At 37.2% G+C, this 23786-nt stretch overlaps 1 protein-coding gene across 5 annotated transcripts in view; it reads left to right on the top strand.

Annotated features, from left to right (window-relative positions):
• The window catches only part of pds5b (PDS5 cohesin associated factor B), a 278218-nt gene extending 257174 nt beyond the window's left edge, over positions 1–21044 (top strand). For 4 of the 5 annotated variants that reach the window (XM_073043864.1, XM_073043862.1, XM_073043865.1 and 1 more), the window contains 6 exons: positions 1937–2082; positions 4024–4135; positions 7875–8305; positions 15093–15212; positions 18997–19153; positions 19555–21044. In XM_073043864.1, the coding sequence (XP_072899965.1) occupies positions 1937–2082; positions 4024–4135; positions 7875–8305; positions 15093–15212; positions 18997–19153; positions 19555–19590 (1002 nt within the window). In that variant the 3' untranslated portion in view covers positions 19591–21044. The remainder of the gene's footprint in view (positions 1–1936; positions 2083–4023; positions 4136–7874; positions 8306–15092; positions 15213–18996; positions 19154–19554) is intronic. The other variant, XM_073043867.1, reaches the window with a different exon arrangement.
• The last annotated feature ends 2742 nt before the right edge of the window (positions 21045–23786 follow it).

Consider the following 23786-nt stretch of genomic DNA (forward strand, 5'->3'; position numbering starts at 1 on the left):
AACTGCCACATCAGAGCATCACCAAGGGTTTATCATGAAACACTGACCTCCAGCTTTTACCTTTCCAAATCAGCAGTGTGGTCCACTCTGTAAGTTGAGAAGCCTTTAGATCTGTAATTGGTGTGCTGAAAGAAAGCCACATTGCGCTCAAACATAGAACACAAACTCTCATTTCCCTCTGCTATAGCAATCTTCAGGTCCTCAGTTTTGTTCTCCAGTGACTGCATATTTGCTAACAAGGTGCTGGGTAGATAGGACCTAATCCATCTGTGTTTCAATCTGGCGTGTAGTCCCCTCCCCCCCCCCCCCCGTACTGCCTTAATTCCGGACATGCCAATCAACCTTCCTCCACTTAAGGCTGTTGTACCTGCTTGGTGGGATGAGTCCTTCAGAGGATCGTGAAATCTGTAGATCATTAAATTAATTTAAAATACATTTGAAGGGCAATTACATGCTGCAGAATGCCATGAGAGTTCTTCAAAGTATAGCCCGCAGAACATTGCTGTGGCCCACCGGTGTCATCTTGCTTTTCTAGCCTATTTTCTAAATGGAGAGCAAGTTCAGAAACTGGAGGTGCAAAGGGACTTGGGGGTCCTATGTGCAGGATTCCCCAAAGGATAACTTGCAGGTTGTGTCGATAGTAAGGAAGGCAAATGCAATGTTAGCATTCACTTTGAGAGGAATAGAAAAGCAAGGATTTAATGCTGAGGCTCTGTAAAATGTTGGTCAGACTATATTTGGAGCATTGTGAGCAGTTTTGGGCCCCATATCTAAGGATAAATCTTCTGTCATTAGAGAGGGTCTAAATGAGATTCTGGTTTAATATCACTGGCATATGTCATGAAATTTGTTTTTTATGGCAATAGTACAGTGCAATACATAATAAAAAATATATATTACAATAAGAAAATGCATATTATTAAACAAGTTGTGCAAAAAGAGAACAAAAAAGGAATAGTGAGATAGTGTACATGGGTTCATTGTCCATTCAGAATTCTGACGGTGGAGGGGAAGAAGCTGTTCCTAAAACATTGAGTGTGTGTCTTCAGGCTCCTATACTTCCTCCTTGATGGTAGCACTGAGAAGAGGGCATATCTTGGGTGATAGGGGTCCTTAATAATGGATGCAGCCTTTTTCGGGCATTACCTTTTGAAGATGTCCTCGATGCTGGGGAAGCTAGTGCCCATGATGGAGTAGGCTAAGTTTGGAGCTTTCTGCAGCTTTTTCCAATCCTGTCCAGAGTATCTGGTGACATACTAAGTCTCCTCATGTAGTGTCTTCCTTGTAATTGCATCAATATGTTGGGCCCAGAATAGATCTTAAGGGATGTTGACGCTCAGGAACTTGAAACTGCTTGCTCTTTCCACTGTTGATCAGACTCAATGATGAATCCCTGGTTATTGTCCAGTTCTCTGACATAAAGCAATCCTGTAAGCACTCCTTTGCCTCCCTTGACCCATACCTTCTTGGTCCTCAACTTGAGAGGCTGTTTCCAATATTGGGAGAATCTCAGACCAGAGGGTAAAGCCAGAATAGAAGGTCATCTCTTTAAAACAAAAATGCATAGGAATTTCTTTAACCAGAGTGTGGTGAATCTTTGAAAGTAGAGATTAATGGGTTCCTTATTAGTAAGACTGAAAAGTTACAGGAAGGCGCTAGGAGAATGGGGTTGAGAGAGAAATCAATTTGATAGGCCAAATGGCCTAGTTCTGCTCTGATGTCGTGGTCTTATTGGATCTATTCAGGGGATGCTAAGGAATGATCCTACTAGGGTCAGGTAATGGTGATTTCAAAATAAAATGAAGCTTGTATTTTTTAATAATGGATAATTTCATGACATTTATTAATTAAGCCATAGCATTTAAAACTGTGGTTGTTTACTGACTTGAATTTTAATTTACAGATCAATAACATTTTGGATTTTTGTTCCATATAGCCAAAGGCGACAAATGTTCTTGGTGCAGTAAATAAGCCTCTGTCATCAGCTGGAAAACAGGCACAGACCAAGTCATCACGGATGGAGACTATGAGTAATGCCAGCAGCAATTCTAATCCCAGTTCTCCTGGAAGAAGTAAAGGAAGGTACAAAATTACAAACCTGACATTTCCGTATTTGGTGAGGAGTTACTTAGGTCTACCTAAAATTGAAAGGACATTCAGTTATCAATCAACCCAATTAGTTTTTTTTGTTTCTTCAAGTTTCTAATCTAGAACATTAACTTTATGAAGAAACTTTCACATCTTAGCAGTAAAATTAAAATTATTTTGCACAGAAAACGTAATTCCCAATAAAACATTTAGTTTTGATCCAATACTTCCACTTAAGTGTCCAGTATTACTAAATTCCAATGCCGTTAAATTTGAAAGCCAAAAAATGTATACAGTAACCATTTTAAAAGCCAGTCTATTTTCTGTAGTGAAAATGGTTTGAGATACCATTTCTGTAAGCAAAAGTTTGAAGAAAAACAAGATAACTAAAATATTGAAAAGGGAAACATGGCATCCGTTTATAAGAAACACTCTTGCAGAAAGCTAGCTGTTGGAAATTTTCGGCAAAGTGGCAGATTATGAATAATGGCTAAATAATTAGTTCTATAACAAACTATGAAATTGATTAGGAATGTTTCAGGTTAGACTGCTGTTTGTTCAGATGGAAGGGAAGTTATTGGAGTTAATTCTTTAGTGAACTTCGCCAAGTAGCTTGTTTTATAGGAATGACGTATCTAAAAGGAGAGGAACTAAACATTCTTTGCAGAGTTGCACCCAGAGAAGTATCGGTGTCCAGCTACAGTACCATGGCAGTTTCTATTCTTTTAAAGATAATAGAGATGAGCATAAGTGTTGTTCACTACTTTGTTTCAAAATTGTAATTAGCTAATTCTGAATTATTTGATTGAAATTATTTCTCTTTAGGAAGCCTCATTTTATACTTAAAACAAATAAAAATGGAGTTTACTGGTTTATAATCTTTCCACCAAATACTATGGAATAACCATGATAATGAAAGAGGGTAATCTTATCCTTTTCAGAACAACCATTATGATAGCAGCATAATCTTAATGCAAGTAACAATTATTTAATGTGGGGAAAATCATGCCCCGAAAGACTCATTAGTAAACGGTTCTGGTTAATTGGGTAATCAGTTAATCTGGGCAGCTGCTTATTTGGGACAACTCTTAAAGAACAAAAACTAATTGAGAAAATAGCTGGGATTCCCTTCATTTATTTGGGACACTAATTTGCCACTTAATTAAAACAGGAGACTGTTGCTGAATAGTTTCTAACTAGCTTCAGTGTTGCTGTTAGACACTACACCATGCTTAAAGTGAACAGTTTTTAAATAGCATCAGTTGCCTATGTTTGTGTTCAAAAAGTATTGGATTTTCTCACTGATAGTTGGTGAGAAATAAGCAGTAAGACAATTCAGAATTGTTTTGCTTACTGCGGTTTCAAGCATTCAGAAATGGAGATTCCAGTAATGGCCAGGAGGGAAAATAAAATAATTTCACTGCTTCAAGTTAGGAACTATGAAGAATTTGAAAATATCAAGAATCACCTTGAATGTTACAATGAAAATGAAGATTTGGAGGATGCAATCGTCAAAAGCATTGAGTGAAAGCAGACTGTTATCTGCACTAGGTGTCTCTGCTGACTTCATTCATTTATAATCAAAAGAACATGTTAGTGTACAATTGATGAATTTCTCCATTGATAACTATTAGGAACACAGTTTTATATTTGCATTTCCATGAAACATTGGTTAATTGGACCAAAATTATTGGTTCCGATGTGTCCCAATCCACTAAATCCACTGTGTTGATGATTCTCTTTTGGAATAACAGGTAATGTTTAAACTATAATTGCTGTACATTTTATATTGCATCAGTTTAGAAAAAATGGGGGATAAGCTACTTATAGAAATGTGTCGATAGATGAGTAAAATAATGTAATGAAAGAAAAAAGAAATAAACTTAATTATGTTGGGTGCATTTAAATATTCAATTTGTGAATGATTTATTTGAGGCTGGATAGCTCTGAAATCGATCACAGTGAAAATGAAGACATCACAGTAATGAAGAATCCTCCTCTTCAAGCAAAGAAAATGGAAAAGAGGGAAGACTCAGACCATCTGAGGGTATGTCTAACTGTGTTCAAGAGAAGACTGTATTCCATGGCAAAGCTTTTTTGAGGTCAGAACTAATTTGATATAGTGTTATTAAGGATGTATCACTGGTTTGGGGATAAGGCAAGATGGATTATCAGGATTAGTGGTTAATTACTAAATGGTGATTTCCTTGGTATGCAGAAGTATTTTTTATGGAGCATGTTGGAAGGTTAGTTTCTTTTTCAGTTTTGGTGTTCAAGGAAGAAGGGCTTCATTGAAAACAAATTATCTGTATGTTTGTATGTATACCGTTACACATTTTATTACTTAATCTTATGTGATTTTAGTCTTTTCCCTTGATTTTACTTCACCCAGATTTTACACTCCAGTTCTTAAAAGCCTGAATTTGCATAGATGTGATTCAAAATTTAATTAGATCATGGTTCATTATATTTCAACTCTGTATGCCATTGCTGCTTAAATAGCAATATCTTTGCTTCATAAAACTTTATTGATTCCATTTGTGATTGCTCGTTCCTCTTAGACTTCAAAAGGGTTTGAGTTCCAGATTTGGCCTCTGATGTTTTGAAAAAAGCCTACTTATTTATTTCACTGCAAGTCAGCCTAGCTCAAAATACGAGTTATTGGCCTCTTGTTCAGGATTTTTCCTGCCACTAAAAGGTTTTACTATATGCATCCTTTCCTGCTCTTCATTTCAAAGATTTGAATTGGATCACTTGTTAAACCTTCAAAACTTAAAATAAATATGAACTACAATGATGTAGCTTGTCTTTTTTAAAAAAGTCATAAACTTATACACAAATGCTTTCAAGCAAAACTGTCAATAAACCACGAGGTTCTACATGATGGATGATCAAAAGGTATTAAGTCATGTCTTTTAAGTGTGGAAAAGAAAGGACAATGTGTAAGTGGGATAGAAGAAATTCCAGATCCAAGGACTTGACAGCTAAGACTGTTAAAGTGATTGAAGGGATTCTTAAGAGATCCAAATTGGATTAGCATAAGGATTCCTAAAGATTGGAGATTTGGTGGAGTTTAACAGTATGGTCAGTTGTGGGTATTGGTGGTGGAAGGGAGATTGGGATTTTAAAAAATCAAGAATTGAAGATCTTGAAAAACAGGGTATTGGTTAACCAAAAACTAGTATGGATCAGGGAGCACAGACTTGACCAGTGATTAGTATTTGAATGCGTTAGGATTCAGATACTAGAGTTTATGATGACTAGAACAAGGAATACAAGCTACAGTCATATTGATATGGTAAAAAAGTAAACATATCGAAGGCATGAATTTTCATCAGTAAATGAGCTAAAATGAGACTGGAGTCAGGAATTATTGTAGTAGAAAGTAGTTCTCAGTAATGGTGTGGTCTGAAGGTTAGATAATGTAATACCAAGATTATGAACAGTTTAGTTCAGGTATCAAGAGTTGCTTAAAAAATCAAATGGAGTTGATGGCTAAGGATCAGAGTGAGGATGAAGATTTTTCTTTTCCCACTATTTAGTTGTAATAAATTTCTTGTGAGATACTGGCTAGATTAAGAAATGTAGTATTAAGATAAAGCTGATTGTAATCGTGGTACCTGTGGAAATTGCCGTTTTTCTTTTCAGGTTGAGCAACATGGTAGTGAGACGTATCCTGGCAGTTCATCAGTTCACCATAACTCATTATGGGTTATATTCCAGATTCACAGGCTAGCTAAGAATTAATGCAGTTGGATGAAATCCCACCAGCTTGGGCAACCGTAGAAGAGTTCAGGAAGAGAATAATGTGATCAGCCATGTTAAATGCTACACATGCCAGTCAAGAAGAGGGAATTCCAATATCACAAACATTAGTGAATTTGATACTAGCTGTTCTAAAATCATGACATGTACAGAAACCTTTTTCACAAGGATTCAAACCAGAGGGTCTAGAAAAAAAATGGAAATTTGGCAATAACGTTCAAGAGTTGGAATGCAATAATATGAGGAAGGTTGAATGTGTCAACAGTTTGTTCTGGTTTTGAGAAGAGGCATAGTGAAGAAAAGATGGCGCCTTGAGGTAATTATGAAAATTTGATCCATTCCAAGGAAGGAAGGGAATTGGTGAATTAGATGATGGCATCGTTTTAATTTTGGTAGCAAAAGATGTCAATTGACTGTGACCTGCTAGTAAGGGAAGAAGAAACTGTGCAGAGGCATTTCTATAGGTATGTTGACAGTAGGGAAGGAAGTATAAGGTTATTTTTGTGATCTTTGATACTGGAGCAATCACTCGCTTTAGTGGTTGAGAGCAGGGCTGAACTGTGCTTTCTGTGGTTCATCTTGATCTAATGAAGAATGGCTTAGCTATTGATCTGCACTGTGTCCATTTTCATTTTTGTCTTGGTCTTAAAGGACTGGAAAAGAGGGCCAAATTTAGGGAATGGTCAGCATGAGAGACTAAGGTGTAATGTTGCATAGATTAGACTCTGGGAATGTGAGTCAAGTGATGTGCCAGAAGTTAAGCATTTTGAAAATATGGATGCCAGTGACAATTCCAAGCATTTTGCCATTTTCAGATAGGAAAATTTATCTACATATCCTTGTGTAATTTATGAATGTATATTTCAGTATGTACAAGTGATTCTATCCTTAATAAGACAATTTTTTTTAGAATGTTACTTTCTAATTCTACAACTGTAAGGAGCTTTTAAAATTCACTTCCCTCAGCATTATACTGGCTACTGTGGCATTTGCATCATTTTTTAAAAAATTGTCTGATCTGCAGGCACTTAAAGCTTGAAGATTTGTTCATCTTAAGCCGCATTATTTTGAAGAGTTTATTTTCAAGTGTTTGTTAACCTTGAAATTCACCAAGTTCCTCCCTCTTCCAGATTGACTTTCCCTGTCCTGGAGATTTTTAATCCTCTCTGAAAACAGATGATGTATTTATTTAGCGCAATTTGTGACCTACCTTTTGGTACCTGATATTTCCTGAAAACCATCTTTCTTGATTGATGTCAAACATCCAGGTTAAGTTTACACTGTTTGCTTAGAGTTGACTTGCGATCGTAGTTCCTCCCAGATGAACTCTGCTTTGGTACAAATTCCTATGAGCCATTTTTACACAGAAAGTGCATTTTGTTTGTATTCTGCCACTTGAAAGGATATTAGTAAAAAGGAACATGTAACTTTGCAAGGGATAAAAATGAATAGCTAGGTGGTACTGACAGGATAATATTTAGATAGAGTGAATACACACAACTTTTTTTTTTAAACAAGGAAAGGGAACCATAAACCATTAGGCATAGAGAAAAGATCTGGAAGGAACCTGGGGATAGCTTCTTCACAGAGAAGGTTCTATTTATATGGAATAAGCTGCCAAGAATGTTGTTGAGGCTGGTAAAATAATAGTAAAAGACTTGGATGAGAACATGGATAGAAAAGGTTTAGAGGGATATGGGCCAAACATGGGCAATGGGACTTGTTTAGATGAGCATGTTGGTTGGCATGGATAACTTGGGCTAGAGGATCCATTTCCATATTATTTTTCTCTGACTCAAATCATTTGTGTTTATAACTCCCTGTTCACAGTTTCGTAGTGTGGTAACTTGCAGGCTTCTTAATGCAGTGAGCTTCTCATTCCGATTATTTTTGGAGTTAAGACTCATAAATGCTTTGCAAAGTTGTTTACTACTTTACAATTACCTGCAATACTTATTAAGTAAAGGCTATTTTTCTTATAATACTACAAATTAATCATATTAACCAATTATTCTTTATAGTCCGAGACTGACAAACCCAGAGGACGAAAGAAAGGATCCTCTGCAATTTCATTAGATCAAGATGATAGATCAAGTGTAGAACTTCTGGATCAGGTGAAACCTGCTAAAACAAGTCAACGGGGCCGAAAAAGAGCTGCACATACCTCTGAATCAGATGAACAGCAGTGGCCAGAAGAGAAAAGATCAAAAGAAGACCTCTTGGAAAATGAAGATGAACAGAATAGTCCACCAAAGAAAACGAGAAGAGGTCGTCCACCCAAAGTTACTAATGAGGAACTCTCAAAGGGAGAGACCCAAAGAAAAGGAAGCAAAAAGGGCAAGAAGAGGGCAGCATCAGCGGATGAAGAAGATGGTGATGGAGATAATGAAAATAAAGAACAGAAACAGAAAAGAATGAGACAGCCAAGAACACCCAAAAAATCTCAGCAAAGGTTAGTACTTGAAATTGGATTATTTCTTGGCTTTGGATGCACTGGTGTTTGAAAAGGTTAACTGATTGTTATTGTTAAAGTGAAATAGTGACCAACAACATCCTCAAGACAACTAGAAATATTGTAGATTTTTAAATGTAGGGAAAGTATTCATAAACACAAAATATTCTGCAGATGCTGTATATCTAGGGCAACACACACAAAATGCTGGAGGATCTCAGTAATTTAGCAGCATCTGTGGAGAAGTCCTGATAGGTCTTGGCCCAAAATGTCAACTACCGGAGATTCCGGACTACAGAGCGCACCTGATTAAAAGCCGCTGGCTCTAATTTTAGAAAGAAAATCAATTTTTTACTTGTACAGGCCGTACCGGATTTTCGGCCGCAGGTGTCCCACGTTGTAATATGAGATATTTACACAGAAAGATATTACACGTGAGGATTTTTAAACTTTTAATTAAATCCATATGGTAACATAAACAAATACATATTGCAAATGCTTTTTTTCAAACCGTGCCTGTAACGCGGCTACTTTTAAATATACGTTGCGTATACTTTTTTACTGAACAACATTCCAATATCTCCTAACGACTGGTAAAAAATATATATACTGCAGCCTACCAGGAAAAGTTATTGATCGCCTTTAACTTAAAAGCAGCGTTTTCACTCCGCCGCTCGCCCCCCCGCCATCCCGTTTATCGCAAACCGGCATTTTCCCACAAGACGCGGCGAAACCGGGTGTGACGTCATAGCATCCCGCGATGTAGTACAGAAAACAAATATAGTTAAAACTCTTCTAACTTTAACTAGAAAATGAATTACTAAGCGAAAATATTATAAACTAAATAACTGCCATAAAGGCAGCACAATGCTTTTCTTCGAGTGTTTTCCATGTTGATGAGGGTGAGTACAAATGACTGATTTACAGTAATTTAATTGTGAAAGTGCGCTTGATTTATCGTACAATTTCATTGGACCTTTGTGAACTACTCATCAATTTTATTGGTCTACTGTTACGAGGCAAAATGTTTTTGGCGGCATGAAAAAAAACCATGCATTAGCCGCGCCGTATTAAAGGCCGCAGAGTTCAAAGCTGTTCAAAATGTGGGAAAAAAGTAGCGGCTTAAAATCCGGAATCTACGGTATTTATTCCTCTCTGTGAATACTATTCAGATAGTTACCACATCAATTACCTTTTGGTTGGCAAGTGCTCACATTGATGGTTTGAAATTCTATTTGGATTCTATCTGTTGATTAAATTTGAGTGTAGCTAGATACGGTAGATTCCGGATTTTAAGCTGCTACTTTTTTCCCACATTTTGAACAGCTTTGAACTCTGCGGCCTTTAATACGGCGCGGCTAATACATGATTTTTTTCATGCCGCCAAAAACATTTTGCCTCGTAACAGTAGACCAATAAAATTGATGAGTAGTTCACAGAGGTCCAATGAAATTGTACGATAAATTAAGCGCACTTTCACAATTAGATAGATAGATAGATAGATAGATACTTTATTCATCCCCATGGGGAAATTCAACATTTTTTCCAATGTCCCATACACTTGTTGTAGCAAAAACTCATTACATAATTATTGTAAATTATTGTAAATCAGTCATTTGTACTCACCCTCATCAACATGGAAAACACTCGAAGAAAAGCATTGTGCTGCCTTTACGGCAGTTATTTAGTTTATAATATTTTCGCTTAGTAATTCATTTTCTAGTTAAAGTTAGAAGAGTTTTAACTATATTTGTTTTCTGTACTACATCGCGGGATGCTATGACGTCACACCCGGTTTCGCCGCGTCTTGTGGGAAAAATGCCGGTTTGCGATAAATGGGACGGCGGGGGGGAGCGCATTACGCGAGCGGCTTTGGATCTGAGCGAACGCTGCTTTTAAGTTAAAGGCGATCAATAACTTTTCCTGGTAGGCTGCAGTATATATATTTTTTACCAGTCGTTAGGAGATATTGGAATGTTGTTCAGTAAAAAAGTATACGCAACGTATATTTAAAAGTAGCCGCGTTACAGGCACGGTTTGAAAAAAAGCATTTGCAATATGTATTTGTTTATGTTACCATATGGATTTAATTAAAAGTTTAAAAATCCTCACGTGTAATATCTTTCTGTGTAAATATCTCATATTACAACGTGGGACACCTGCGGCCGAAAATCCGGTGCGGCCTGTACAAGTAAAAAATTGATTTTCTTTCTAAAATTAGAGCCAGCGGCTTTTAATCAGGTGCGCTCTGTAGTCCGGAATCTACGGTAATTTTCCACCACAAATTGTCTCTGTATAACACAAATTTATGCAGCTTTTGCCACCAAGGTTGCGAACATCTGTGATTGGAAAGTAGAATTGTTTCTCTTCATTAGTGTGGCATGAATGAAAATGCACACAATTAAACCTGCCAGAATATTGCCTAAAGATTAGAATTCTTTTTTCACTTTATCCACTTCTCTGTTGAACCATTCACTGACATTTCCTCTGTTCTCTCTTTTTCACCCTACCCCATCCTTTCCTATTTAATATCTGCTGATATCCTCAATTTTCTCATGTAGGATCCTTGACCCAAAACATTGACACTCTTTCTCTTTTCATGATTTCTGTCTGACATGCAGAACACTTCCAACATTTGATTTTTTGTTTTGGATTTCTAACATCTGAACTTAATTGTTTTATCAACTGAATTTGTACGTAGGTGTTGGGGTAGAGATGTGTCTCTGCCATAGGAGGCTTAAGGTGCACATTCCCTCTGCTTACAGCCTACAGGTCACCCTTGGGTAAGGTGTTGTATCTGCCTAGCCCCCCGATCAGGGAGCGATGGGAGCAGGTGGTGGATGGGTCATATGAGCAGCTGGTGCATATTGTAAATACTGGTTATGCGACCACTGAAGAATGTTGATAATGGCTGGGGGCACCCGTCTTATAAAGAGCAATGGCAAACTACTTCTGTAGAAAATTTGCCAAGAACCATCATGGTTGTGGATGGAGAAAAGAATAATAACAATAGCATGAAAGGGGTCTTCCTCACGGGCTTTAGACAGATGGAAGACCTTGATAATACAACATGGCACATGATGAATTTATATGCCTGTAAAATGATGGAAATGAAACCACATTTCCAAGTACTTAAATAATGTTGTTGGCACACTATTTGCATGTTATTAGATTAGAAATATCAAGGAATGGGGGGCAAAATTGATTTCAATTAAATTTAATTGTAACCAAGTTATTGAATTAAATCTAAAATGGGTAGTGCTAAGTACTTCCACAATGGTGAAAAACTAGAAAATATAGAGCTGTGCCATTCATCCAAAGAGGAAGATAAACATTCAGTATTTTATAAAGTTGATGAAATTAAGTTCATACTTTTAATACCCCCCACACAAGCAGCAGGAAGTTTGATCAGTGTTTGATCATTTATACATCAATATGTTCATTTAATTTATTACCTGACATGGTGTCTCCACTGAAATGGAAGTGTTTGTATTAAATAGTTAAACTAACATGCCAAATTGGTCACACACATCTCTACAAATTAGTCCAAATCTTTCAAAAATGCCATTTTTTGTTTTGCTGTGAACACTTTAATGCAGAAACCTAATTAGTAAAAGTAGTTGTGACATTTTTATAAGTTTGCCTGGTTTCAAAACTTTGTTTTGCCATTTCCCTCTTACAATGTGCATGTGCATAGAGGCCAGTGGATGTGTGTAGTACATCAAACAGTGTCACACTTGCACTTGTCCACTGATGGCTTGAGACACTCGCAGAAGAATCACTTGAATGAAGAGTTGAGGTTTGTTTTGGAGCTAATTAAAGGGGACCATTCTTACTAAGACTGATGTGACAATTTTCTGGCAGGTATTTACACCTAATTCCGGCTGATAATATATCAGGACTCCCACCCCCTCCACACCCAACCCAGTCATATCTCTTCATTCTGTGCCCCACAGATAATTAATTGAACTGCACATCCCCCTTTACCCTATCCCCAGCGCTATTCTTTGTATCTGCACCTTAGCGAAATAATCTTTTGCATATATCTCACATGCAGAAATTGAATGGGGAGGTGGGGCATCACTACATTAGTACTGTCTCATATAGTTCTGCTATCATGCACCTTTACTGGGCCAAAATCCCACATGAGAAACGATAGGACTATCATGCGTTCCTCTGACTTAATACTGGTCTCATCCACATTTGTTTCCCTCCCATTTTCCCCATCTCCCTCAGTTCCTTTCTGACCTAATTTAGGGGTAGGACAGTGACACAATTACTAGAACTGCTGCCTCTCAGCTTCAGCAAGCTGGATTTCATTTTGATCTGCATTGTTGTCTGTCAAGCTTGCATGTTCTCCCTGTGAAAATGCATGAGTTTCTTCAGGGTGCACTGGTTCCCCTTCCCAATCCTCATTCCAAAGATGTGCAGGTTGGTAGGTTGTCTGACCACCGTTAATTGACTCTAGTGTGCAAAGATGAATGTCAGCGATACTCTGAATGGGAGTTGATGGAAATGTTGAGGAATAAGGAAACCAGTGTAGGATTGGCAGAGTATATTAAGTTTCAATATAATATCTGTAATTTCCCAGCTCCAGATGTTTGTATTTGCTTCCCTTTGCCCTTATTTGGTACTGCTGTATTTACATGGTCAGCTATCTAAATGGTTATTATGACCTCACTTGACTAGTATTTTTGATTACAAGATTGTATTCTTACTTTGTCACGATTGTAGACCTGGAGTTATTCTTTGAAAAGTTTTGTGTTTATTAAATCTATGGAGCAACAATTTATGAGTCTATTCTGAACTACGTCTTGCTGAAACAGATCTATATAGTTCAAGGAGACTTGTTAAATCTCCAAAGCTGTACTTTTCTGATCTTTTCCTCTAGTCTGATTTGTAATTTTGTACACAACACAAAAATTGGTGGGAATGTAGTGAAGAAGGTTGTGAAAGGATGCAGCAGAATATGGATGAGTTCAAAATTTCGGTGGAGAGATGGTAGATTGAGTTTAATCATGTCACATTTTGCATTTTGGGAGGTCAAATGCTAGAGGAAAGCATACAGTAAATGGCAAGATTCTTAAGGCTGATTTATACTTGTGCGTCGCATCTATGCCGTAGGTGTCGCGTACCCTACGCTGTAGGGTGACGTGTACCTCTTCAGAAAAGTTACTCACACGTCGTGGTGATGCAGACCGCAACAACTGTGATTGGTCCGCTTGGTAGCATTGCTTTTTCTCCTGCACATTTCAGGTTGCTTCTTCTCCGCCATGTCTGTAGGCTGTGCGTACACCGATGCAAAATAGATGAACCAAATCGTCAAATCTACCTGCCGACATGCGAAAATATTTGAAGTGCATTTCCTCGTCCATGTCTCTCACAGAGAAACTCAACACAGTGGCATAGAAACTCCACCGCCAACTAGTGTTTTGGCGCACACCAACGCAAGCTCACTATGGCGTAGAGTGACGCAGAAGTGAAAATCAGGGTTACAGCATAGGCTGCGGCATAACCCGTACGCACAAGTATAAATCAGCCTTTAGGATGATTAATGTACAAAGGTATCTTGGAAAGCGTGTCCATTGCTCTCTGGAAGTGGCAATGCATATGGATAGGACGGTAAGGAAGGCTTGTCTTGATGGTGCACTGAGTACTAAAGTTGGCAAGTCATATTGCAGATGCATTTGGAGTATTGCCTGCATCTCTTGTCACTGCACTATCGAAAAGATGGAAGGATGGGATTGGATTGTTCTTGGAGTAGGTTAAAAGGTTGGCACAGTATCTTGGGCAAAAGGTCCTGTACTGTTCTGTGATGTGGGACTTTGGAGATGGTGCAGAATAAGTGCAAGAGATCAAGTTCAAGCTTTACTTGAACCGTATACATGCATGCTGCCAAACAAACAAATTCCTTGAGAGCAAGGTGCTCAACACAGTACATGTAACTTACACACAGCTCATAAAGTAATATTATCACAATTAAACTAACAAATAATAAAATAAAAGGCTGACATTTAGCATTAGGTGCTTTCACAACATGTTTCAAAAGTAAACAGTGTATCACTACTGGCGCTTCACAGGTGATGAGACCTGGGTGGTGGCAGGGTGTTCAGTAGTCTCATGGCCTAGGGGAAGAAGCTGTTTCTCATCTTGCTCTTTGTCCTGTGTGATGGAAGGGAGTCAAAGAGATTGTGGGACGGATGGAAATAATCCTTGACAATGCTTAGGGCCAAGCGTTTGCAGCACTACTGATGGTGAAAGAGAGAGCCCAATGATCCTCTCAGCAGTCCCCGCAATCCTTCATATGGTCTCGTGGTCAGATGTCTTGCATTTCCCATACCAGATGTTGCCTAGATTGGAGAGTATTAGCTATTTGCTAATGTGCAAGAGGCTGAGGGGCAAACTTTTAAAAAATGTAGAATGGATTTTAAAAAAACTTAATCCAAAAGTATGAAAACTGAAAATGACAACAAAGAAAGAGTACAAGATTGAAAAGTTCAACTGATGATGTTTATGCTATTTAATCTTTTGTAGTTGGATTATGGTTTTAATAAAAGGTCATTGACTTGAAATTGTAACTCTTTTTCCCTTTGCTGAGTATTCGCAGCATCTGCAGGATTTTACTTTTGATTAACTAACTTTATAATTTAATCTCTACATTAATTTTATATCAGTAAGTCAAATCTTTCACATAATGATTTGAATGTATTTTAATTATAAGTTGTAGTATTAGCTTTTTAATAGACTGAGCTAATAATACCAAGTGTTACAATCATCTGTATTATAGAATAGAAACTCCAGAATCTGATATGAATGACTCTTTATCGACGGAATCAACACCACAGAAGAAACGAGGACGGCCACCCAAAGCCTCACCTACATCGCAATCACAGCCAAAGAAAAACTTGTAAGTGATAACTTGCTTTGAAATTGAAGATGTATACTATTTGTTAAAGATTGTATTAATATTTTGAACACAATTTTATACCTCTGCAGGTAATAGCTTAGATGAAAAATAAATATATTTGATCCTTGATAATTTGGAAATTGAAAATTTCTAGATCAGACTTTGTTTTCAAAATTCAAAACTTGTCTTCTTCTAAAGCCCATCACCACTACTGGGGTATAAGACACTGACAACAGCTCAGTGCTCTCTTCTAGGCCAGTCTCTCAATCTTTCAAGGTGTAGCCTATTAAAGATTCTTCCACTTCCAGGGATGAAGTTATTTGGAGCTTCTGTTGGCATTTCTGTAGCACTGGGCTTTTTATAGGCTGGGTTGCCATCCCCATGCCCCATGCGCAACCCTTCTCCTTTGAGTTAGGATGTTTGGGTGATAAGGAAATTGTCCGAAAGCTTGTCCAATCATCCTGTTTCTGTATCAATGGGAATTAAATGGTCCCAATAGTTAGAGAAGCACAATAAAATCTGTAGTGTCATAGGGTTTTAAAATTGGACCTGAAATCTGCTATTTCCTTGGATTAACACGATTTCTCCTGACTTCTGCATCACTATCAGTGTAATACTAAATTAGCAGTAATTTTGCTTATATAAATTGCTTTTGACATACAAACTTGAATTTTTATAAATATTCTTCAACAGTTGTGTATTCCAATATCTAACTTGATATTAAGGGTTTCCCTTTAACTTTGGTCATCATTACATTGCCATTTCCCTGAATATATATATATTTTTAAAAATGCATCTCATGGCTAACCATTTTATCCTAAATTACTAAATGACTTAAATGACTGTACTAGTTGCAGTACATCTGTTTAACAGAAATCAATATTAAATTACAATTCTTCTATCTACTGTGAGTCAGAAGCAAATAAAAATAGAGCTGAATAAACAGTTAGCACCTTGTTCTGAGACCAGTCATCAGAGTGGAGAATCTCAGCCCGAAACATCGATTGTTTATTCATTTCCATAGACGCTGCTTGACTTGTTGAGTTCCTCTGGCATTTTGTATCTGTTGCTCTAGATTTCCAGCATTTGCAGAATCTCTAAAACTAGGACTGCGTCCTTCTGGTTAATGCACTTGGCTTTCAATGGAATCAGCAGGTTTTTTTTTAGCTGCTTAATCAGTGGCAATGTTGTGAACTGATGAAGTGGAAGTACTTTTAAACTATATAATGAAAATTAGAATAATCCATATATCATTGTTGGCGTTTCTATTTGTGATAAATAGAACTGGCTGTGGTACGTGCAAGCAGCATGTAGTTAGCTGTCCTCAAGAAGATGCTAATACAACCCACTCTTGAAACTAGTTTTCATTCATCTAAGTCATTAATAAACATAGTGCAAGACCATTAGTGCCGTCATTGCCAAGTCTGCATAAAAATAAAAATTATTGTATCATGCTTATCTACTATGTTAAAAGGAATAATTTGTCTTCCATAAAATAATCTATAATTACATAGATATTTTCACTTAAATTTTTATTAAAAAACAGTATTTGTCAGAATAAATTGACATGCAAATTGTAACACAGTTTTGTTGCATGATTCCCACCTGATAATTAACACTGTTGTACATCAATCAGAATCAATCAGAGTTAAGCCAATTTTAAGAATAAACAAATGTTGTAATTGAGCTTTTAGATCTTGACTATCCACGTAGATTATCCTACTTGAGGAAGATCCTAGATTGTGTGTGTGTGTGTGTGCGCGCGCGCGCCAATCCGCATGTGCGCTGTCCATACTACAGAAGCTGACAACCAGCCATTTTGGACAACTTTGCAATTGGTCAATGACCTTTTTCTATAGAACCATAGAACACTACAGCACAGTACAGGCCCTTCAGCCCTCCATGTTGTGCTGACCCATATAATCCTTAAAAAAAAAGTACTAAACCCACACTACCCCATAACCCTCCAATTTTCTTTCATCCATGTGCCTGTCCAAGATGCTCTTAAATACCTCTAATGTTTTAGCCTCCACCACCATCCCTGGCAAGTCATTCCAGGCACTCACAACCCTCTGTGTGTAAAAAAAAAAAAAAAAAAAAAAAAATCCCTGATGTCTCCCTTAAACTTCCCTCTGGTGTTTGCTGTTGGTGCTGACTATCCACCCTATCTATGCCTCTCATAATCTTGTAGGCCTCTATCAAGTCCCCTCTCATTCTTCTACGCTCCAAAGAGAAAAGCCCCAGCTCTGCTAACTTTGCTTCATATGACTTGTTCTCCAAACCAGGCAACATCCTGGTAAATCTCCTCTCCACCTTCTCCATAGCTTCCACATCCTTCCTATAATGAGGTGACCAGAAATTGAACACAATACTCTTAAGTGCGGTCTCACCAGAGATTTGTAGAGTTGCAACATGACCACTCTACTCTTAAGCTCAATCCCCCAAGAAAGCAAGACATTGCCCCATCAACATGGGAGGGTCGGACTCAAGATCGCTCACAATGGATGGACACCGTCAGAAAAGGTGTGGACGTTGCTGAGAACAAACTCAAAGAGGCAACAAAGGAAAGGCACAGGAAGCGCCACAATAGAGCTTCTGCCCCTGCTGCCCCTCCAAGCCTCACCTGCCAAGTATGTGGCAAGAAGTGCCTGTCAAGAATCGGCCTGTACAGCCACTCCAGGACGTACATATCAAACTGACTGAAAGGAACCATCATTATCCTATGGGATGGATAGCCATAGCCGGGTGGGGGAAGGTGTGAGTTCTCCTGAAGTCGATTACCATCTCTGTGTCTTGTTGACATTGAGGAAGAAGTTATTTGCCTGTCACCAGGCAAAACAAATAGTTGGTCTACAGCTTATAATTTTTAACTTTTATCTTGCTTATAGATATTAGTACCAGGGAAGGGAGAATAATGATTTTTTTGTTCACCTTTTGTACCCAGTGGTATTGTGAGAAAAGCAAGTAGACAGATCCAAGGAAAAACCTAATCACACTTGTAGAAATACAGAAGTTTAATGTTACAGTGTATGATTCTGTTAAAGGTTCATGAGAAAAGTTGAGCAGTAATAAAGCAATCAAACTATTATGCAGCAGTGTTAAGTTGATCCAATTTCAAACAAAAATCAGTAGCAGATTGAATTTTTAGAAGATTTTGCTCAGGTCACTTGGTGATGATGTCGCTGCTTCAGGAAAGGTTAGTATAAATTTACTTGCATTGAGACCAATTACCCTCATAGTCCTTAAAGGTTTAACCTATTTTCTTTGAAGAAAAGGGAGAAGAGGGAGGGAAGGGGTAGATTGATCTTGGAATAGGTTATAATGTTGTGAGCCAAAGGGCCTGTACTACTTTGTGTTGTATGTTCTAATCATAAAATGGGTGCCTAATTTCTAGGTATAGTAGGACAGAGCAAATATTTTAATACTCCGCATTAGTTGCTACAGTGCTAAACTAAGATGTGAATGCTTGGTGTTGGGCTGAAACACTAAAGTTTGGACACTGGTGTATCCTTGCATATTGGTTTTTAGGCATTACAGGAAGTGTGATAGCAGTCTGCATGACTGGAGGATAGATACTTCCCTTCATAAGAGTACCATTTACTCGCAACAAATTTTAATTTTGAAAATGTCAGAATGAGTGTAAACTTTGATGCTAAATATGAACTTGATAATCAGAAGTGAATCACATTTCAATTTACGCATCAATTATTCACCATTTTTATCATTTGTTATATTGGGCTCCTCATGTCGGTTTTGAAAATACTTTGCTCCTGTGTCTTTGCAGTCGGGCAGGAAAATCAAGACAAGCTACCAGTAGAGAAAATGATTCTTCAGAAGTGGATTCGCGTCATGACAGTTCACTGGAGAATATGGATATTTCTCAAGAAGGGTCAATGGATGGAGTGAACACAGAAGAGGAAAATGAATTAAGTACACTAAGGGTATGATTATCAGTTGAATATACATGTGTTTAATATAACCATTTTTACAAATCCTTGATGTGTATCCAGGGTATTAGCAATTCTTCATTACAAACTTGTTTTGGAAAACCTTTAGTAACTAACGTTGATAAATAAGAAAAAATAAAAGCATCTTTTTAGTGTTTTACTTATTGTCATTTTTATGCTCTTGTGGATCAATTGTTTTAACATGGAAAAGAAGGATAAAATCTGGTAAATCTTGTAATAAATCCTATTAAACCATTACCTTTGTTCTGAGTCTCTGAATTATGTATTATTCAAAAATGAATTTAGGGAATACACATTCCACTTTGAATATAAAAAAACTTAAGTACCATATTAAGTATAATACTTTCAAAATAAAACTATTTTGTATCTTGCAGGTGCGACGCAAACCTAGCAAAAGGGAAAGAAGATGAAGAGTAAATATTTTCTGTTTGCATTGGAGATTGACAATTGTACTGTACAGCTCAAGCCTGGACACTGTTTAACAGATAAATTGGTTGTTAAAGAAGGCATCTTGTATCTATTACCCTTGCATCTGCAGTCCTAAGTTCACAAGCTTTTGGCAAACACATCATTTCATTAATTGTGGGTGGTCGTGCATTGTGATGAGTGCTGACTACAATGTACTGACTTGACGGAAATATTGAAATAAATGATATTGTAAATATTTTTTTTAATGTTTTGATTGAAAATGTGCTTGTATAGCTTTCAATTACAGCTTTAAATCACCAAGACAACTGTGTATTAAATGTGTAGGTGAAGAAAGTTGGTTACAATGAACGCTGACAACTGAAGCAATACTTAATAGTTATTCCTTCTGTGGCATTCTACATTTGAGAAGGGACTGGTTCTTGGAAAGAACATTATTACAATTTCCTGCAGCACATACTTCTGTGGTTAGATTTATTGGGAAGTCACTTTTTCTAAATCCCTTGAGTGTATGATTATACCTACTTGTTTCTGTAATCAGCTCTGTTGCTTCTGCTTTCCACCACTGAAGTTGTTGGACAGGAAGTCCTCAGTTGCATAAAATGTGAAGTCAGCTAAAAATGCTTGTGGCATTTTACTTGTCAGTATTGATGCCAGAACTGTCTAGAAATTTAGATAAAATTGGAAAAATAAAAGGGTTTTAGCTAAAATATTTTAATACTGATGGTGTATTAGTCATTCAAATTGTACACCTTTAGTTAGCTTCTCTGTCAAATTTGTATCAATCTACTGTATCAATAAAATTCTGTAACTGAGTTTGCCTTGTTATAGTGGAAAAAAACTTGTGTATTTTGAAGGATAATCCTCCCTAAGTTATGGTTCCCAAGAGTTAGATCATGTTAAAAGTTGTTCATTGTGGTATGTGATTAATGAGACAAGGAGCCTTTCTGCATTGTAACAACTGTTCTGCTCTGCTTGAAATGCACTTGATATATCGTTTAAAAAATGCCTGCAATAATATTCTCCTTGTTGATTTTTATTTCTGTATTGTCAATCTGTACCAAAATTTGGGTTTAATCAGATTAAAATTATTTTGTTTTACAAAGATAGCTATTTGAGTTACTGAAGAAAAATTGTCAACTATAGTGGAATTTTGCTTGTATCTTGAACTGCACAAGGTTTATGTAAGCTGCTGCTAGAAATATGCTTCAAGATTTGATCTCTCAAAGTTCAGTTCAATCGTGTAAACAGGTTCTCGTATTCATTATGCCCTTTTTAATGTGATAAAGAAATTAGCACATTGTGTAGCACAAGTTTGTGTGTACATTTCTTAGCTATAAAAAATACCTGCAAAGAATGTAAATCAATGTTAAGATTTTTGTTATTCCAACTAAAGCATCTTGAAATAGCAGCATCATTTTTTATTAAACTGTAATTGTGGCTTTTCTGTGCTGGCTGTTTACATGGTATTTTAAACAAGTTGCTGCTTGATTGTAATGCCAAAATTGTATTCACCTATCCAGTAGACGTCTTTGCAGGCATTGTGAAAGATTAATAAGGTAATCTATATTTTAAATACATGCTAAAGATGGTAGGGTATCCATTTTCTGATAATACTAATAGACTGACACACAGAGCAATGCTGAAATTCTGTAGGACCAATGAGTTTTCTGCCATGAATGAAACCAAAGTAAACTACGTGAATATTCAGTTATATAAAATAGATGGTCCTATTGCAATATTTGGCACAGTGGACTGATTATTTTGAGGAATTAAAGCTGAGTAGTACAGGTAGAATCTTTTCCATGACATTTTATATGTACTTTTGCTTCTGCCATCTTGTATCTTATTCATCTCTAAAATGCGTCACTTATATGTTTCATTGTATACTTTTGTTTTCTTGAAAATGATTGCTCTTCAGCAGTTCATTATCAGCTGTGAAGCATTTGGAGATATCCAGCAGAACAAGATATTAATGCAAAATCGTCTTTCCTCCTGTGTTGTTCCTAGAGAGTCTTGAGATTTTTAATTGTTGGATTGCAGCATTTATATATGTATTTTATAACATGCTACTACCTAACAATCATATTGTTGTAATTGTTGACCTGCTTCACCTTCTCATAACAATTGTACTGTTATAATTGTAACACTTGTACAAATGTGCTTTGAATTCTTCTGTCTGTTTCTGCCCAGGTGGAAGAGCATGTTTCTCCATAGAAAAAATACATAAATTGCAACTTATTTTGCATAAATGAGTATCATGAAGAAGACTGTGTAGGCTGTATTTGCAGACTGGAAAGGCTTGGTTTTCTTTGGAACATAGGAGTCTGAGGGTGAACTTAATGGAATTATACAACATTATGAGAGAAATGTTTTAATGGTAGAAACATTTCCCATAGCAGGAGGGCATGGGTTTATAGTAAGTAATAATTGATTTTGAAAGGGGACTTCTGGAGCAATTTTTATTTTCAGCCTGAGGGTGGTTGGAATCTGGAACACATAGCCTGGGAGAGTGGTGAAGAAAGGTCTCCAAGCCATGTGGTTCTGGTACTGTTACATTGGCATCTCCCTGAACTCAACAGTGCCGAGTTTGGACTTTGCCAGGACTACCCTGCTTCTGCTTACACCACAGCTTTATTTCAAGCACACTTTTAAGAGCTGAATTCCCAGAGGTGAGGAGTGGAAGTCTGTCTTGACATTGAAGCAGTGTTTAGCTGAGTATGGTAGCAAGGAGCCCTGCTAAAACTGAAGTTAATGAGCATCAAAGGAAAACATCCAGTTAGCATATATAGGGGAAAGTTGTTGTGGTTATTGAAAGTGAGTCATCACAATCACAGGTCATCTTTGCAGGAATACTTCTAAACAATGAGCTATCCCAACATCAATGTCTTGGGATGTCATTGGTATCTTAACTGGACCAGTACATACATATAATACCTACAAGAACAAGTCAAAGATATTCTGTGGTAAGTGACTCACCTTTATGACGTGTAGCTCTTTCCACTGGCAGCATAAATATTGAAATTGGGACAGAATGTTCTCCACTTTCCTGGAGAATACATCTACACCAACTCTGGAAAAAGTTTAAGACCTTACAAAATAATTCACCACCAGTGGGTAGTAACTAGTGTGTGGTATCTACCAAATGCACTGTAGTTACTGGGCTGTTTTCATTGAACCTCTCAACTGCAATCACTACCACCAATAACAACTGAAACCTTAAGCACAGTAAAATACAATTGCTTGCATATTTCCTTTCAGCACAATTTCCTGCTGAGAAATTATGTCATTAGTTCTGAAGTCCCAAAGTAAAGTGATCTGCCTTAATCAATTGGACGGGAATGGTCTAGGTGGTGAGTTATCACCAACTAATAAAGGACAATTAAGAGTGGTCACTAAATGCTGAGTGTGCAACCATTACTTGGATTCCAGAAAAAAGGGATGGAAATAGGTAAGTTTTTCTGCATTTGGAGTTAAATTATTTTCAACTTGTATTTTTCTTAAATAAATTATAAAATTGATGACCATTAGCTGAGTGGGACTTAATTTGAATTAAGTCCTTTGTAAAGTGCATAAATTAACCAAGCTATTAGAGGAAGTGAGTTAGTATGGATTAAAAACTAGTTATATAGAAAACAGAATTGCGATAAAAGGGGTATTTCAGCTGGGAAGGATGCAAGTTGTGGGAGTACCCCAGGAATTTGTTCTTGGTTTCAATTGTTTTTTATTTATGTTAATGACCAGGAAGGGGGAACAAATTGAAAGTTTGCCAATAATATGAAGGTGGGTGGGAGGGCAAGTGATGAATGAACTTGTGATTGTGCCATTGGGTATTGATAGTCTGAGTGAGTGAAAACCTGGTAAATGAAGTTTAACGTGGGGAAATATAAGATATTTAGCAAGAGCAATTAAAAAGCAGATTATCTGAATAGAAAGAGGGTGGAAGTCGGTAAAGTTTGGATGTATTTAGGTGTTCCAGTGCATAAACTAGCAGGCAGGTCCAACAAGCAGTTAAAAAGGCAAGTGAAATGTTGGCCTTATAACAGAGCATTGGGGTTATATGAACATGGGGGGGGGGGAGTGGGGGTGCAGTTACATCTGTACAGGATGTTGATAAGGCATGGGAGTAGTACACAGTTTTTCTGTTGGAGCAGAAGATACACCAGGCTAATTCCAAGGG

Source organism: Hemitrygon akajei, chromosome 4 (assembly GCF_048418815.1).
Source record: "Hemitrygon akajei chromosome 4, sHemAka1.3, whole genome shotgun sequence".
In the NCBI taxonomy this organism is placed as follows: Eukaryota; Metazoa; Chordata; class Chondrichthyes; order Myliobatiformes; family Dasyatidae; genus Hemitrygon; species Hemitrygon akajei.